A 14,685-nucleotide genomic window follows, 5' to 3' on the forward strand; every position below is an offset into this window, starting at 1 on the left:
CACCCCCGCACCCAGTCAGGCCTTGCCCTGGGGAGCGTGTGCCTGGGAAGGGGGAGGGGAAGAGGCTGTGTGTGCTTGGGAGTGGGGGAAACAGGGGCAGTGGAGGAGGAGCAGGAACTGTGTGCACCAAGCAGGTGCAGGAGGACAGAGACTGTGTGTCTGTGAGTGAAGGGGGCGGGGTGGAGGCTGCGGGAGGGGGACGGAGGCTGTGTGTGAAGGGGGCGGGGTGAGGGCAGAGGGAGGGGGACGTGGGCTGTGTGTGAAGGGGGCGGGGTGGGGGCTGCGGGAGGGGGGCGGGGGCTGTGTGTGAAGGGGGCAGGGTGGGGGCTGTGAGTGAAGGCGGCGGAGTGGGGGCTGCGGGAGGGGGGTGAGGGCTGTGTGTGAAGGGGCGGGGTGGGGGCAGCGGGAGGGGGTGGGGGCTGTGAGTGAAGGGGCGGGGTGGGGGCAGCGGGAGGGGGACGGGGCTGTGAGCGAAGCGGGCGGGGTGGAGGCTGCGGGAGGGGGATTGGGGGCTGTGTGTGAAGGGGCGGGGTGGGGGCAGCGGGAGGGGGACGGGGGCTGTGAGTGAAGGCGGCAGGGTGGAGGCAGCGGGAGGGGGACGGGGGCTGTGAGTGAAGGGGGCGGGGTGGAAGCTGCGGGAGGGGGGTGGGGGCTGTGTGTGAAGGGGGCGGTGTGGGAGCAGCGGGAGGGGGTTGGGGCTGTGTGTGAAGGGGGCGGGGTGGAGACTGCGGGAGGGGGACGGGGGCTGTGTGTGAAGGGGCGGGGTGGGGGCAGCGGGAGGGGGACGGGGGCTGTGCGTGAAGGGGGCGGGGTGGGGGCAGAGGGAGGGGGACGTGGGCTGTGTGTGAAGGGGGCGGGGTGGGGGCAGCGGGAGGGGGACTGGGGCTGTGCGTGAAGGGGGCGGGGTGGGGGCAGCGGGAGGGGGGCGGGGGCTGTGCGTGAAGGGGGCGGGGTGGGGGCAGCGGGAGGGGGGCGGGGGCTGTGTGTGAAGGGGGCGGGATGGGGGTGGGGGCAGCGGGAGGGGGGCGGGGGCTGTGTGTGAAGGGGGCGGGATGGGGGCAGCGGGAGGGGGATGGGGGCTGTGAGTGAAGGGGGCGGGGTGGAGGCAGCGGGAGGGGGACGGGGGCTGTGAGTGAAGGGGGCGGGGTGGAAGCTGCGGGAGGGGGGTGGGGGCTGTGAGTGAAGGGGGCGGTGTGGAGACTGCGGGAGGGGGACGGGGGCTGTGTGTGAAGGGGCGGGGTGGGGGCAGCGGGAGGGGGACGGGGGCTGTGTGAGAAGGGGCGTGGTGGGGCAGCGGGAGGGGGGCGGGGGCTGTGCGTGAAGGGGGCGGGGTGGGGGCAGCGGGAGGGGGACTGGGGCTGTGCGTGAAGGGGGCGGGGTGGGGGCAGCGGGAGGGGGACGGGGGCTGTGCGTGAAGGGGGCGGGGTGGGGGCAGCGGGAGGGGGACTGGGGCTGTGCGTGAAGAGGGCGGGGTGGGGGCAGCGGGAGGGGGACGGGGGCTGTGCGTGAAGGGGGCGGGGTGGGGGCAGCGGGAGGGGGGCGGGGGCTGTGCGTGAAGGGGGCGGGGTGGGGGCAGCGGGAGGGGGACTGGGGCTGTGCGTGAAGGGGGCGGGGTGGGGGCAGCGGGAGGGGGCGGGGGCTGTGCGTGAAGGGGGCGGGGTGGGGGCAGCGGGAGGGGGACTGGGGCTGTGCGGGAGGGGGGCGGGGGGCTGTGCGTGAAGGGGGCGGGGTGGGGGCAGCGGGAGGGGGGCGGGGGCTGTGTGTGAAGGGGGCGGGGTGGGGGCAGCGGGAGGGGGACTGGGGCTGTGTGTGAAGGGGCGGGGTGGGGGCAGAGGGAGGGGGCGGGGGCTGTGAGTGAAGGCGGCGGGGTGGGGGCGGCGGGAGGGGGGCGGGGGCTGTGTGTGAAGGGGGCGGGGTGGGGGCAGAGGGAGGGGGGTGGGAGCTGTGTATGCCGGGAAGAGGCGGGGCCGGGAACCGGGACTCGAGCCCGTTAACTCCGACCCCAACCCACCGCGTCACGTGAGGGGGAGGAGTCTCACATTGTAGCACTGCTCCTCGCACTCTCCCCGCCCACTGATCACGTGAGGCGGGTGCCCCGCGCGGCCGGACGTGTCGTAGGGCGGATCGGGGAGGGGTCTCTCCGTTGCTGGGCTCCGCGAGGGCGCCGGGTGGCTCCTGCCTGCCCGGGCCATGCTCCCGCCCTGAGTATGGGCGCCAGCGGCTCCAAGGCCCGCGGCCTCTGGCCCTTCGCTTCCCCCGGGCCGGGTGGCGCCGCTGGCCCCGGCGGGGAGCAGGCCCTTGCCCGGGCGCGCGGCTGCCGTAGCGCCACCCCCTTCGTCTTCACCCGCCGCGGGTAAGGGCGGGGCGGGCGCCTGGTTTCCATAGGGCAGGGGGTGGGTTGCTATGGGGTGGGATTCCATGGGATGAGGGGTCTCGTTTCCCTGGGGTGTGTTGCTGTGGGAGTTGGGGGTGTAATGGTTAGGGCTCCCGTGCAGCAGGTGGCAGCCAGCAGGTTCCCATGGGGTAGGAAGGTGTCAGAGTTGGAGGGAGGGAGTTGCTCTGGGGTAGGCAGTGGCTGGGGGCTGCACATCACGTTCCCTATACGATAGCGCAGTCTGGCAAAGAGGCAGGATCTTCTGACCCCCTGCATGATGTCTTTCTCACTTCCAGGCCACATTCAGATGAGTTTCTTCTGCTGTAAAGTGGCCCTTGCGCTGTCCTGGTGGGCATGTTGGATCCTGGGGTCTGCACCAAAGAGCTGTGACATCTGAGTAAACTGTCACATCCTGGAAAATCTGAGGCCTAGATGGGCACCATTGTGCCCCTGAGCAGCCTTAGCTGGAGCCTTATAGTGCCCAGTGACACCTGGCACTTGCAAGTACCGCTGGTCCATATGTTCCTATCCATGGAATATTCTCTGTGGTACCCCTCTAGGGTCGACTGCAGAGTCTCCGTTAAAGTTACACACTTTTTTAGTGATTAGAGGGTCCAGTTTGGATACAGAATCACTTTTTTTAGTGATTAGAGGGTACAGTTTGCACCCTGAAGCCCTATGTAGCAGGCTGGGAGGAGGATGGATTTGCCTATAAGGGGCATTCACTATAAAGGGTGAGGGTGCTGAGCTCTGGGAAGACAGAAATGTTACTCTTCCCAGGACTCTTGGCAAGAATTGGGAGGGGCAAAACAAAAGGCTCTGAATGTAGTTTCTCACACTAAGCTTTGGAACTTATGTTTCACAATCCATGGTAACGTAGCTCCCCACTGTGGCATCTGTGCACAGATAAGAGTATATAATTTCTTTTGATTTGTCTCCTTTTTATTTAAAAATAGATAGTGCATCTAATTGCAGCTCTTATTCAGATGTGATTTTTAAGGAGATAGAACTGTCGGGCCAAGGAGATGGGGACTTTACCTTTGGGGAGGAAGAGTGAATGACTGAGTCCAGTGACCCAGCTGTGTCGAGGTCACAATGAGGGGCTCAAGAAGAACTGTGCTTCCTGCCTTATGAGGTGTCACAGTTGGGGTGAGGAATAGCCCCCCAGTTGTAGAGGTACCAGGGTACAGTCACTTAGATGTGCAAAGTCAGTGGTGTTCAGTAGCAGCTACTCCTTCAGTGAGAAGCACAGACTGTACCTAGTGAGGCAAAGACATGGGATCTTGCTGATTGCCTGCCAACTAAGCTTTGTGCATTGGGGCAGAGCAAGCCCTATCACCTGTTTAGATTGAGGCTCCTGTTAGTGCTTTTTACTGATCACTGTGTCTGGAGTTATTTCCCATCAGTAGCTGTTTGAGGCTTTTCACCTCTGGAAGAGCCTCAAGTCTTTTGTCAAGAACTTGGAAGCAGACTGTACCTGCCTGATCTTTGTATTCTTCTGTGGACAAAATCTGGCAGGGGCAGAGTCCTATCTGGGAGCTAGCAGACTGTTAGCTGAGCAGGAAGTAAATGTAGAGCTGCAGCTAAAGCCTTTATCTTAGTGACTGGGTTGAAATGGATTGCCTCCATCATACCTATGTGCACCACAAAGTTGTTTCTTTGCCAGTTCTTAAATTATGTGATTAATATTTTGCCAAAATCCTTGACTTTTGCTTTGGGTTCTTTCCTCCTAATTAGCTGTTGGCGTACTGGTGTACCTCCTTTCTTGACAGGAGAGTCATCAGGTGCATCTGAATCAAATGGCATACCTGGCAAACTGTTGCCCATGGTTAGCTGAAATTCTACCCCTCTTCCTTGGATATAAAGGAAGGTGTAATAACTGATGTTTATCTGCGAATTGGCATAGTCTCAATACCCCTCTTTAATCTAGCCTAAATCGGTAGCTTGTGTGTCTCTTTCTTTATGCCCACAAGCCAGTCGTGAGGTGCAGGATTTGCAATGTGTGGAAACAGGGAAATTCAACAGCAATCCAAAAGGCTGCAGTTGGGCCTTTATTTTTTGTTTATATGTGGCTTCTGTCCAGAAAGGAAGCTGTGCTACTCTCTCATCCCACCACTGTTTTGAAGAATTGTGTGGCTTCTTTAGAGGTACCAGTATATTGCTTTTGTATCTTATGTTCATTTCAAGGATAGGGTAGCATTGGATGGTGTAGCAAGGGGAATGTCAGTGCTGTAGCTGTCGTTTGTGTCATTGGAGGACTTCAGGTGCATGTGAGTCAGTTTGTACAAATCTTGGTACACTCAGTATCTGTGTGTGCATGGAGCTGTGGTGTTTACATTAGTGCAGTCTTAGTGCTATATGGTAAAATTGGTTCAGTCCCATAGAGAAAGGGAACCGGGTGCTCAAACATATCGTAAACTGGGACAAGGGGGAAGTTAATAGCCGAGTTGATTCTGGGGCCTTTTACCACCAGGTCACGGGTTCTGATATAGATCCGTTAGTAGTGACCCAAGTTGGTTATCACCTGATGATTTTGATTCCTGTGAAATAAACTGGTCATCTCACTTTGGATCCTAGTGAAGAGGTGTTTATATCACAAAACCCACCATCTGTGTGCCTTGATTAGCTCCATTGCTAGCAGATAAGCCAGGCACTGAATAGATCAGACTGAATTCCCCTATTGCCACAAGAAATCCTGAAGTCATCTAATGATTTATTTTCCTCTTTAACTGCAGCAGTCTCTCTTGGGGTAGGAGAGAGTGCTCTCGAACTGCAGGGTCCCCATTTAGTGAGCTTAGTTCGTGGTTCCTATTTCATGCCTGATCCAAGTGTGCTCTCTTTTAACTTAAAACTAGGTGTGTTTGAGCAGTGAACGTAAGACTTGATCTTGTAGTTAAAAATGGCGTTGTACCCTTTGTGCTGAATAGCTGTCTAACTTGGCAACAACTTGAGCTTGTTTGTCCAAGAGTGAAACTGTTCTGGTGGCTGTTGTACCCTTGAGTGCTACAGATCCGCCAGTGTGTGCATGGAATCAGAGCTGGGAAGCGTGCTTGGTACTGATTTACCATGGCTCCATTGGTCTGTGTTTAACTGCTTATAATTGCTTCTGTACAAAACCAACTTTCCGGCTGTGTGAGTTGATAGCAAACCTTATCTCTGTATACAGAATGGGAGCAGTAGCTCCAGCTTCTTCTCTGTCCCATCTCACCCCTGGTTTGGCCAGGCCCCTGTGATGGAGGGACTGCAATCTTCATGGTCCGTTTAGTCCCTTACCACTCCACTGAGCCTGACTGCGCAACCTCGGGGTGGGCTGATCTGCCTACACAGCAGCTGCTGGCACTTCCATTGAAATCTGAGTACTGTATGTATTTAATGCCAGTTGCTGAGTGGCTTTATGATGCGGATTTCTGTCCTGCTAGATACTGCACTGAGGCCAACTCCTTGTTTCACAGCTGCTGAACAGCTGTCAGATGGAAATGACTCTTGGCTGCTGACCCAAGCTGACAGGCTCCATATCGCATTTTCCAGTCCCATGGTGCTCAGCCCTTTCCAGTGTGTAATGTCCAAAACAGCTGATGTCTGCCAGCCCACTCCTACCCTCTTCCCAAAATGTTTGGGTAGGGATCATTGATGGCCAGTCCTCCCAGTCTCTTATGTGCTCCTCTCCTCGTTCCTCTGCAGCTCCATGTATTATGATGAGGATGGGGATCTCGCCCATGAATTCTATGAGGAGACTATTGTCACCAAGAATGGGAGGAAGCGCGCCAAACTGAAAAGGATCCACAAGAACCTGATACCTCAGGTAACATGCTCAGAAACAAAAGTGACCCTACTGTGACAGGTTTGGGCCCTTTGAAGTGTCAACTGATGTGCTGGGATGCCACTGAATCAGCCTATTCGGCCAGCCTGGGTTCTCTTTACCTGGCTTTGCTCGCAAGCCTCTTCCAATCAAGCACACAGGCAGGGCCACACCCAGCTGCACAGAGAGACAGAGATCCGCTCTGGAAAGATTTAGCCTTAGAGGCTTACCCCAACACTCTGGGTTTGTACCCTTTAAAGGGAGTGGGCACTAAAGGTTTTATGAAATGCTCCCCCTCCCTCAATGTGGAGGGAGATATGCACAACTTCTCTCCCCCCCCCCCCAGTTAGAAATTACATAAAGTGGGTTATATTATAAACAAGAAATAAGTTTAACTACAAAAGGTGAATTTTAAGTGAATGTAAGAGATAACAGACAGAACAAAGCAGATTACTGACCAAATAAAACAAAATATGCAATCTGGGCTCAATATACTTAAGAAACAGGTTACAAAATGTAATTTCTTACCCTAAATGTTGTTTTAGGCAGGTTGCAAAGTTTCTGTGGTTCAGAGTTCCAGTTATATTTCTCTTCAGACTGGACCCCTTTCTAAGTCTGGACTCCTTCCCTTCAGGTGGCTTTAGCAGTCTTCTTGGGCAGACAGGCCATGGAGAGGAGTCCCGTTCCCCTTTCTCTCCACCCTTCAATAGGGTTTACATAAGGCGTGAATTCTTTGTTTCCCAAACTTGACCCCCCCCCCCTTTCCTTCCAGTGGAATATTAAAAGAAGTCCCAGGTAATGTTTAGTATCAGGTGACAAGACCACCTGACTGTGTAGTATCACAGAGTCCATGAGTCAGTGGCAATATGGAGCATCCTCAGGAAGGCCAAGCCTTTTCACAGTCCATTTTCCTCGCTGATGGGTCATCAGCCCAGTCTGGCTTTTCCATTGTTGTACCTGAAGTGTTAGCAGAGGGTGTCACCCAAAGTAGCGTAGTTGAAATACAGATACAGAGTCAATATTCCTAACTTCAGATACAGAAATGATGTAGGCTTTCAACTTGGGTAATCACATTAAGTAAATTTTAACGTTTCCAAAGAGATCTTACAAGACCCATCTTACATAAAGTGAATCTGTTATGTCAATCATATCATAAGCATATTTTCATAAAGAATATGGAGTGAAACGTCACAGTGCGCCAAACTGAAAGGGGTCCACAAGAACCTGATACCTCAAGTAACACGCTCAGAAACAAAAGCGACCCTTGTGGGGACTCGACCGGTAATGTATTAACATGCTATGCAGGACTCCCGGGTTCCTTTGTGATCTCTTACCAGTGGAGCACCTGGGATTTGTGCCAGGGCTCATCCCCTGGAAGTCACTGCAATCCTGACTAGATATGCCTATGGGACAATGGCTTTCAAATTACATGGAAACCTTTTGCCCAGATTTCTCTTTCTGCTCAACGCTCCCAAAGGGAAGCGTAGGTATTCCACCCCCACCCTTGTGTCCAGGCCTCCTTGTTCTGAAGCAGAAATGATAAGATTGAGTAGAGGGCACCTATGTATGGGGGTGTTCTGAAAATCCTGCATGATTAAGTGCCTGGCTCAACCCCCTATCTCTCACTGACGGGGTGAGAGAAACAAATACTAAGTAACTTGACCGTTTTAAACAGCAAACACCAGGGAAGCTCTGACATTGGTATGCCCCATGGAGCCACTTGATGGTGCCAGTCTGGAACAAAATCCAAACTGTGATTTAGTGAACCAGCAGAGTGAGGTCAGGGAAGCCAATTAGCATGATACACTTGTGTCAGGAAGTTCCTGCTTTCTGAAGCCAACAGTCTGACCTTAAAAATGAACATTGACTCCCTGTTCTGTGATTTACAGTATTAACACTCAGCATTGATATAAAACCCCTTCATTTTCAAACCCTCCGCTCAGGTCCTTGAAGTTATCTTTTATTATAAACTGTAAAAGGAACAATATAACAAACCGTCCTAAAATCAAACAAAAGAATAAATAAGGGGGTGGAGGGGAAGAGTCAGATATAGGAAGGGACCGGGGGACCAGAGATTCTAAATGTGGGGTATTGGTTATGATTTGACTAGTTTTCAGGGGTTTAAAATTGAGAAGTGCTGAAGCAGATATTAGGATAGAGCAGACTTCATGCAAACACAGCAGTACTGTCTCTAGGTCAGTGAAAATGGGTGTGTTGTCGCCATCTGACAGCAGTTCAGTGGCTACTATGAGATGAGTTTGGGGGGGCTGGGGTCTCAGTCCAGCTTCTAGTGGGCAGCTGTCCATATTGCACAGTTGCCACTAATTGACGCCATTATTGGCATTCTCAGGAGAGAGGCTGAATGGGCTGTGGGAAGCAAGCTCCCCTCTTGCCCCTTGAGGGGATCCATTTGGACGGTGGAGTGAGGCACATAGACAGTATGCAGTTTCTACCACCACTACCTGTGCTGTATTTGTTTTATGGACAGGGGACCTCATTCTCCAGGACTGTTGAGCTGGCACCTTTCATGAGCACTAAAAATAAACTCCGCCTAGCTATGGCTTTCTAGTAGTAGCCACAGAAATCTCATCTGTTCCAAGGCTTTTGTATGTAGTTATGAAGGTCTTGTTTATTTTGCAAAATACATTTGTTGCATTCACGCTATACCCAGGCACCCATATGAGCTGGTGCCGCTTTCTAGCAGCAGCTGCCATGTGACAAACTTGTCCACATTGTCATGAACCAAGCAAGGCCCATTAATTGGGAGGCCACAGGTCAAGACATTCCCTTATTCCTTTTTTTGGTGTTAGTCTCCTGCAAAAACTGTGGCTGTTCTCCAGAAAATACAGATCTTTTATTAAATATAATAAAACTTTCTCAGTTTTTGTCATCCTTGCAATAGGCCTTTGTCCTTCGCTAGCACCTTATAGTTCTGGCTGTCCAGAAGCCTTGCAAACACAAACTAACCAGTTCATTTCAAAGAAGCATTGTCACCGTACTGCAGGTGGAGAAATGTAAGCATAAAGGGTGAAATGACTTCTCTTCCCATAGTCTAAACACTAGACCACGTTCCCAGCCTCTCGTATGTCTAGTGGGGATTGCCCTGGTTCAAACTAGTTCTGATCCCTCTGTGAAACCAGAGCATAAAACCCATTAGCGCACACATCCTTTGCCTATCGACCCTGAAGCTGCTTTGCTTTCTGATGTGTTTGTAATGGAAGAATATTCACACCAAAGCACATTAAATGCATAAGGCTTAGAGTTCTGCTTTAGTTGACACACATGCTTGTTACGTTCACAGTATCTATCACTCCTTGGCCAGAAAGCTTGCTTGTGCACAAGGGTCTTTGAACTTTTCTTCTGTTCAGTCACTTAGTCCTTTCTTTTCCAGTCTTTTAAATGACTTTTAAATTAAAGGTGCCAGACTAATAGCCCTGGAAGCTGATGACCTTCTAGTCATGGATCAGGTGGAATGCGGACAGCGACAGGCTGAGCTGCTTCCCCCCCTCTCTCATGCTATTGTCGTTCAGACCCATCGTGCTCAGCGTCGTAGGAACTGAGCACCTTAGTCTGACTTTTAGGGGCTACTTCTAGCAGCACATCCAGTCTGTTTTGCCTGCCTGGTGCTCAGAGTGTCAACCAACAGCTCGGTTGTGATGGTTTAATGGACTCTTGTCCATTAAGAACTGGACTGGGACATAAGCTCTATTGTCTGTCTCCATCTGCTGTGACTTGCAGAGCATGGGACCTTTGTTTGCAGGCCTTTTCTTAAGACTCTGCTCTGACCAGTGTCTCCCCTGCCTTTTTACCCTCCTTGCTCTTTTTTCAGGGTATAGTGAAACTGGAGCACCCTCGCATTCATGTGGACTTCCCCGTTATCATCTGCGAGGTCTGAGCTGCGGGGGGAGCGTGAGCTGCTGTTGTGTGCCGTCAGTGCACCCAACCTGCCCAGCCTTACCATACCTAATGTAACCACACAAGGCTGCCTTGTGTTCCTGAACCACAATGGACTGCCAGCACAGACGCACACACTCTTGACTTTGGAGCTCCTCTTTCCTGGAGGAGGAGGAAGAGATGGGGTGGTGCAGAATTGGCTAGTTACCTGGAATAGAATTGGCTAGGAATCTCTTCACAAGTCAGACGAGACATGTGACCTTGTTTAGCAACATGCTTAACAATACCCTCGACTGAGTCAGAAGATTGAAATCCTTCTCGCGGCTGCCATCAGATGTTTGGATGGATCACTGAACTACCCATGACACTTGTGTTTGAGGTTTTAAAGGGAGAGCCATCCTGCATCTCTTGCCGAAGAAAATCGCTGCTTCTCAGGTACCTGCCCCAGATAGAGTTGAGGTCAGTTAATTCACCTCTGTGGGGCTAGGGGCAGCCCCCTAATGCCCCTTCCCTACAAAGTGGTGATGAATAAAAGAGTAGTGGTATAGTTTATCCTGGGGGGGGGCGGGGGGGTTGGTTATGCAGTGCTGCCCCCAGGTTGGTCTGGGAATGGAGGGTAAATGGGGCGGTCTGAGGTGGAGCTAATCTCGAGAACCCCAATGAAACAGAGTAGCGCTTCTCGGGAAGGTAGGAGACCAGATTTCATTGCATCAGACCTCAGTCTCCTCTTTTATACAGCCCCCTCCCGTGCTCAGCGTTATTTTGTACTTCCTAGCGATATGGTTCGTCTAGTCCCCAGAAGCCTTTCCAGTGGCTCTAGATACCCCAGCTCAGCTGTTGGGGTTAAGACCTCTCCGAAAATCCCATTGGCCAGTGGTGGCGCTGTGCAGAGCCAGCAGAGCAAACAGTCCGATCTTTGCAGCAGGATCAATGGATGCTGCTGGAATCAGCAGCAGTCCTCAGAGCTGAGTGACTGGGCTGGCAGCCCATGTTAACCCACACAGCTTTGCAGTTTGGATTCGCACAGCGGGGCTTAGTTTGCCATCCATTAGCATGCATCTGCCTTGGCGGGAGCAGGCTGCGCTCCTGTTGAGTGGCGTTCTTCCCTCTCCTGAATCTGGTGTGTTGGAGTGTGGGGTACAAGGTGTGAACTCTTGTATTAGCCATAGCGTTTATTTTGGGGCTCAGTCCCTCTCAGAATGTGGTTCTGGGTAACTTTCATGTGTTGATCAGTTGTGCCCTAGAGCCACCAGCGTGCCCCAGCTGTGTGTAGCTGTGATAGAGCCAAGGCAGGAATGAAGAGTCAGCTTTTACCCTCTAAAGCAATTGGTGTTAGCCCCCTCCTGTCTTGGAAATCTCCCTGAGATATGAAGCCTGGGTTCTTCCACTGCACCCATTCCTCTCTTTCTTTCTCCCTATGGGGACAAGAGGGAATGCAATGCACTTTAATGGAAGGTTCTCTCTTCCCCACCCAACTTGATAAAGAAGCACGTGGCTATTGGGGCAGCTCCCTCTTCCAGCTAGACTCATGGTGGCAGTACTGAAACTGTGCATTGGTGCGTCTGCCACTTCATGCCTGCTTCCTCATTTGAAGGATTGAGTGCTGGCTGGCTGCTGCTGAGCTGGGGTGAGACTACCCCCATCCCAAACACTAGAAGTCGTGGTCTCTCGGTTCCGGGTTACATGAGAATGGGCAGAGTCGCTGTGCACAAGCAGGATGTCAGGGATCCTTACCACTATCTACCCCTCCAAGAACTCCTGTGAAGCTTTAAAACTGGATCGAGATGTGGTCCCACAGCAGTCAGCTTATTAGAGACATCTTGTTTCCCCTTCCAGAGCATGTAATTTACTTTCTGAGCACTTCAGACATTTGCTACCTCGATGTTTAATTTAAGCTGCTGCTGCAAAGTTGTAGCAGTATCCGTGTGTCTGTATTGGTTGTATCCCTCTCCACACCCCTGAGAATAGTTCTAGGGGCTGTATGCCATTCTGATAGGGGTCTGGTAGTTAGCAATAGCAATGCTGGCGCTCAGACTCGGCCTTGTTCCCCAGTCGCTCTCTGTAGTGGTTGGAGTGAAACTACAGCACCGAGGGACCAAAGGTTCTTCTCCCCCGCCCCCGCATGGAAGTTAGTTTTCACAGGTAGAGTGCTTTGATAGCTCCAGCAGAGAGCACTTTTACACTGTGATGCTGAGCATTTCCTTCTAGATCAGTGTTCTTCCACCTACTTGGAAAAGTCGCTCTTAAAAAATATCCTATTAAAGTGTCTCTTGTTTGCACCAGCCATTCTCTAGCAGGTGACTTGGGTTCATCTCAGACCAAGGCTTGCAGATCTCCTTGAAAGAGGCACATCTCTGGTGGCTGAGCTGGGCTGGAGGACACCATCTCCAACAAAGAAATGGATCAAGCTATGTGAGGCTGACTCAGCCCTGGACCCCTGCTCTGATACGGGGAGACAGCTCTGAAAACTACCCTCTTGCTTCTGCTTGTGGGGTGTGTGTAGGAGACAACTTGGGCTGGGAGCCCTCCTCTGGCTTCTCTTGATGGAGGCAAGAGACTGCAGGAGACCACTGGCCTCCTCCTGAGTGGAGAGCAGTATTGGTTAGGTCCTGAGTGGTGGGTGGAATCTAGCACAGGGGAAATGAGGAGGTGTTTGGTATGGAGGAGAGTGCATGGGGAGGGAGGTGGCTTCTGTAGAAATGAGAACCGCTCGCCAGTATCTTATTTCCCCCCACGTGTCCCCTGGAGCAGAGGTTGGTAGGGCATCACCTCCCATGTGCTTTGGTGTGGGGTGTTGTACCTGTGTTTGCAAATTCAGGAACAGGCTCCTCATCCTTGCGCTGGGCAGGTTTGGGGCAGCAGGGTTAGATCTGTGTTCTGAATGCCAAGCTGGTCTAGGGTAGTGTCATGGGCTGTGCCAGGTGGAGCCGGCCGTTAGTTAAACAAGCTCCATGCCAAGAGTTGGTCAGAAATCAGTGAGCTGAATGGTGAGCTAGGTCTTTTGGGGAAGACTCTGTATGGAGGGAAAGGCAAGATGCTTCCCACTCGTATAAAAGAGAGGGAGCAGGAAGGGGAGTTAGTCCTTCTGAGTAGGCTGAGCTCCCCCTTCTGTGATTCCCAGAAACCATCTGCACACCACAAGCAGCAGGGATGAAAGGCTTGACTCTGGAAGGAGATGGTGTTTCATAGCAGCAAGCAGGGCTGGCCGGGAGACGGTGCATCTGGCAGAGCTTGTCGAATGGCTTTCACAGAGGAAGCCATGCTTTCCCCTTTGTACGGAGGTTTGTGTAGCACATCTTCACCTTGGCAAACCCTTGCTGCACTTGGGAACGGGAATGGGTTGCCCACTGCACAGTGAGTAACACTCTTGAGGTACCCAGCCAAGACTGAAAGGCACTGGGTATGTCTACACTGCAATTAAAACCCTGTGGCTGGCCTGTGTCCTCTGACTTGGGCTCACAGGGCTCGGGTTAAGGGGCTGTTTAAGTGCAGTGTTAACTTTCAGGTCCAGGCTCAAGGACCCTGTGAGGTCTGGGGGTCCGAGTCTGAAAGTCTACACCACAATTAAATAGCCCCTGAGCCTGAGTCAGCTGGCACAGGCCAGCTGTGGTATCAAATTACAGTGCAGACATACCACTGTATGCAGAGTACAGTGTCTGTGTCTCACATCTGGCCATAACATAGTAGCTTAGCCCTGTCATGTTCTTTTACTGGCTGCCTTGCTTCTGAATAGGGAGAGGTTACCAGGGCACCCTTCGCTCAGCAAAGCACCATGGGTAACCTATACCCATTTTCACTGTCCTTTAAATGCTCTGAGACAGCCTGTTGGGAAACTCCCTCTCTTCACACATCCCGAGCAATCCAGTCAGAGTCTTCCCCCAAGGAAGGGCTCATTCCACCCTACTTCTAAAGCAGCAGGCTACCTACCCCTCTTCCTGACCCACTTCTTTTCTAGGCTGGTTAGCCTACTGGGGTTGAAGCTGTGCAGTCAATCTTCATGGATTCTAGAATCCCAGCCTTTCTCTCCCCCAACCCTATTTCCTAGTAGTGCCGGTCCCCTTGAGCCTACGCAGATGGGATGAGGAGGACCCTTGGGAACTGCTGAAGGGATATTTAAAATGTGAAGGTAATTGTAAATAGTATCTATGTCCACTATATTGTTGGAGCAAGCAAAAAAACACACTTGGTTTCTTTTCAATTTTTTTACTACTTCTTTCTGTGCGACTTTGTGCTTTCAAGTGTGGATGTGTAGAATTGTACTCACCAACATTACACTTACAGCTCCTCTAGCGAATGGATAGGAGTTTCCAATTCAAACATGTACAATATTTTTGGTCCTCCTTCCTCTGCCTTTGAGTGCATCTGTCTAATTTTGTTAAATTTCAATAAAACTATTTGTAGATCCCAAAAGTTCAATGGCTGTCTTATTTTTGGAGGGTGATTTAGTAACTGGTCTTACTGCCTCTGTATGTAATGGACAGACAGGACATGTTAGAGCTAACGTAATGTGAACTTGCCATGCAAGCTTTACCCATACAGATGTCGCTGCCCCTGTAGCAACCCCCCTAGTTCTACTCAGGGGCCTTACCTGATCCTCTCTCCCCTTCAGTTGTACTGA

At 52.3% G+C, this 14,685-nt stretch overlaps 1 protein-coding gene across 3 annotated transcripts; it reads left to right on the top strand.

The window, feature by feature from the left end:
• Positions 1-1,988: 1,988 nt before the first annotated feature.
• TUSC2 (tumor suppressor 2, mitochondrial calcium regulator) lies at positions 1,989-14,477 on the top strand. Of its 3 annotated transcripts, XR_005226173.2 has the most exons (4): positions 2,016-2,353; positions 6,056-6,176; positions 10,003-10,502; positions 12,351-14,477. XR_005226173.2 is itself a non-coding variant. In XM_037904489.2 (3 exons), exons 1-3 carry the CDS (start codon positions 2,208-2,210, stop codon positions 10,066-10,068), a joined length of 333 nt encoding a protein of 110 aa, XP_037760417.1. In that variant the 5' UTR covers positions 1,989-2,207; the 3' UTR covers positions 10,069-14,477. The 3 variants fall into 3 exon arrangements, 2 of the variants coding, with proteins under 2 accessions (XP_037760417.1, XP_043408260.1); XM_037904489.2 differs by having other exon boundaries at positions 1,989-2,353; positions 10,003-14,477; XM_043552325.1 differs by lacking the exons at positions 2,016-2,353; positions 12,351-14,477 and adding an exon at positions 5,516-5,926.
• The last annotated feature ends 208 nt before the right edge of the window (positions 14,478-14,685 follow it).

The sequence above is a fragment of the Chelonia mydas genome, chromosome 7, assembly GCF_015237465.2.
Source record: "Chelonia mydas isolate rCheMyd1 chromosome 7, rCheMyd1.pri.v2, whole genome shotgun sequence".
Taxonomy (NCBI): domain Eukaryota; kingdom Metazoa; phylum Chordata; order Testudines; family Cheloniidae; genus Chelonia; species Chelonia mydas.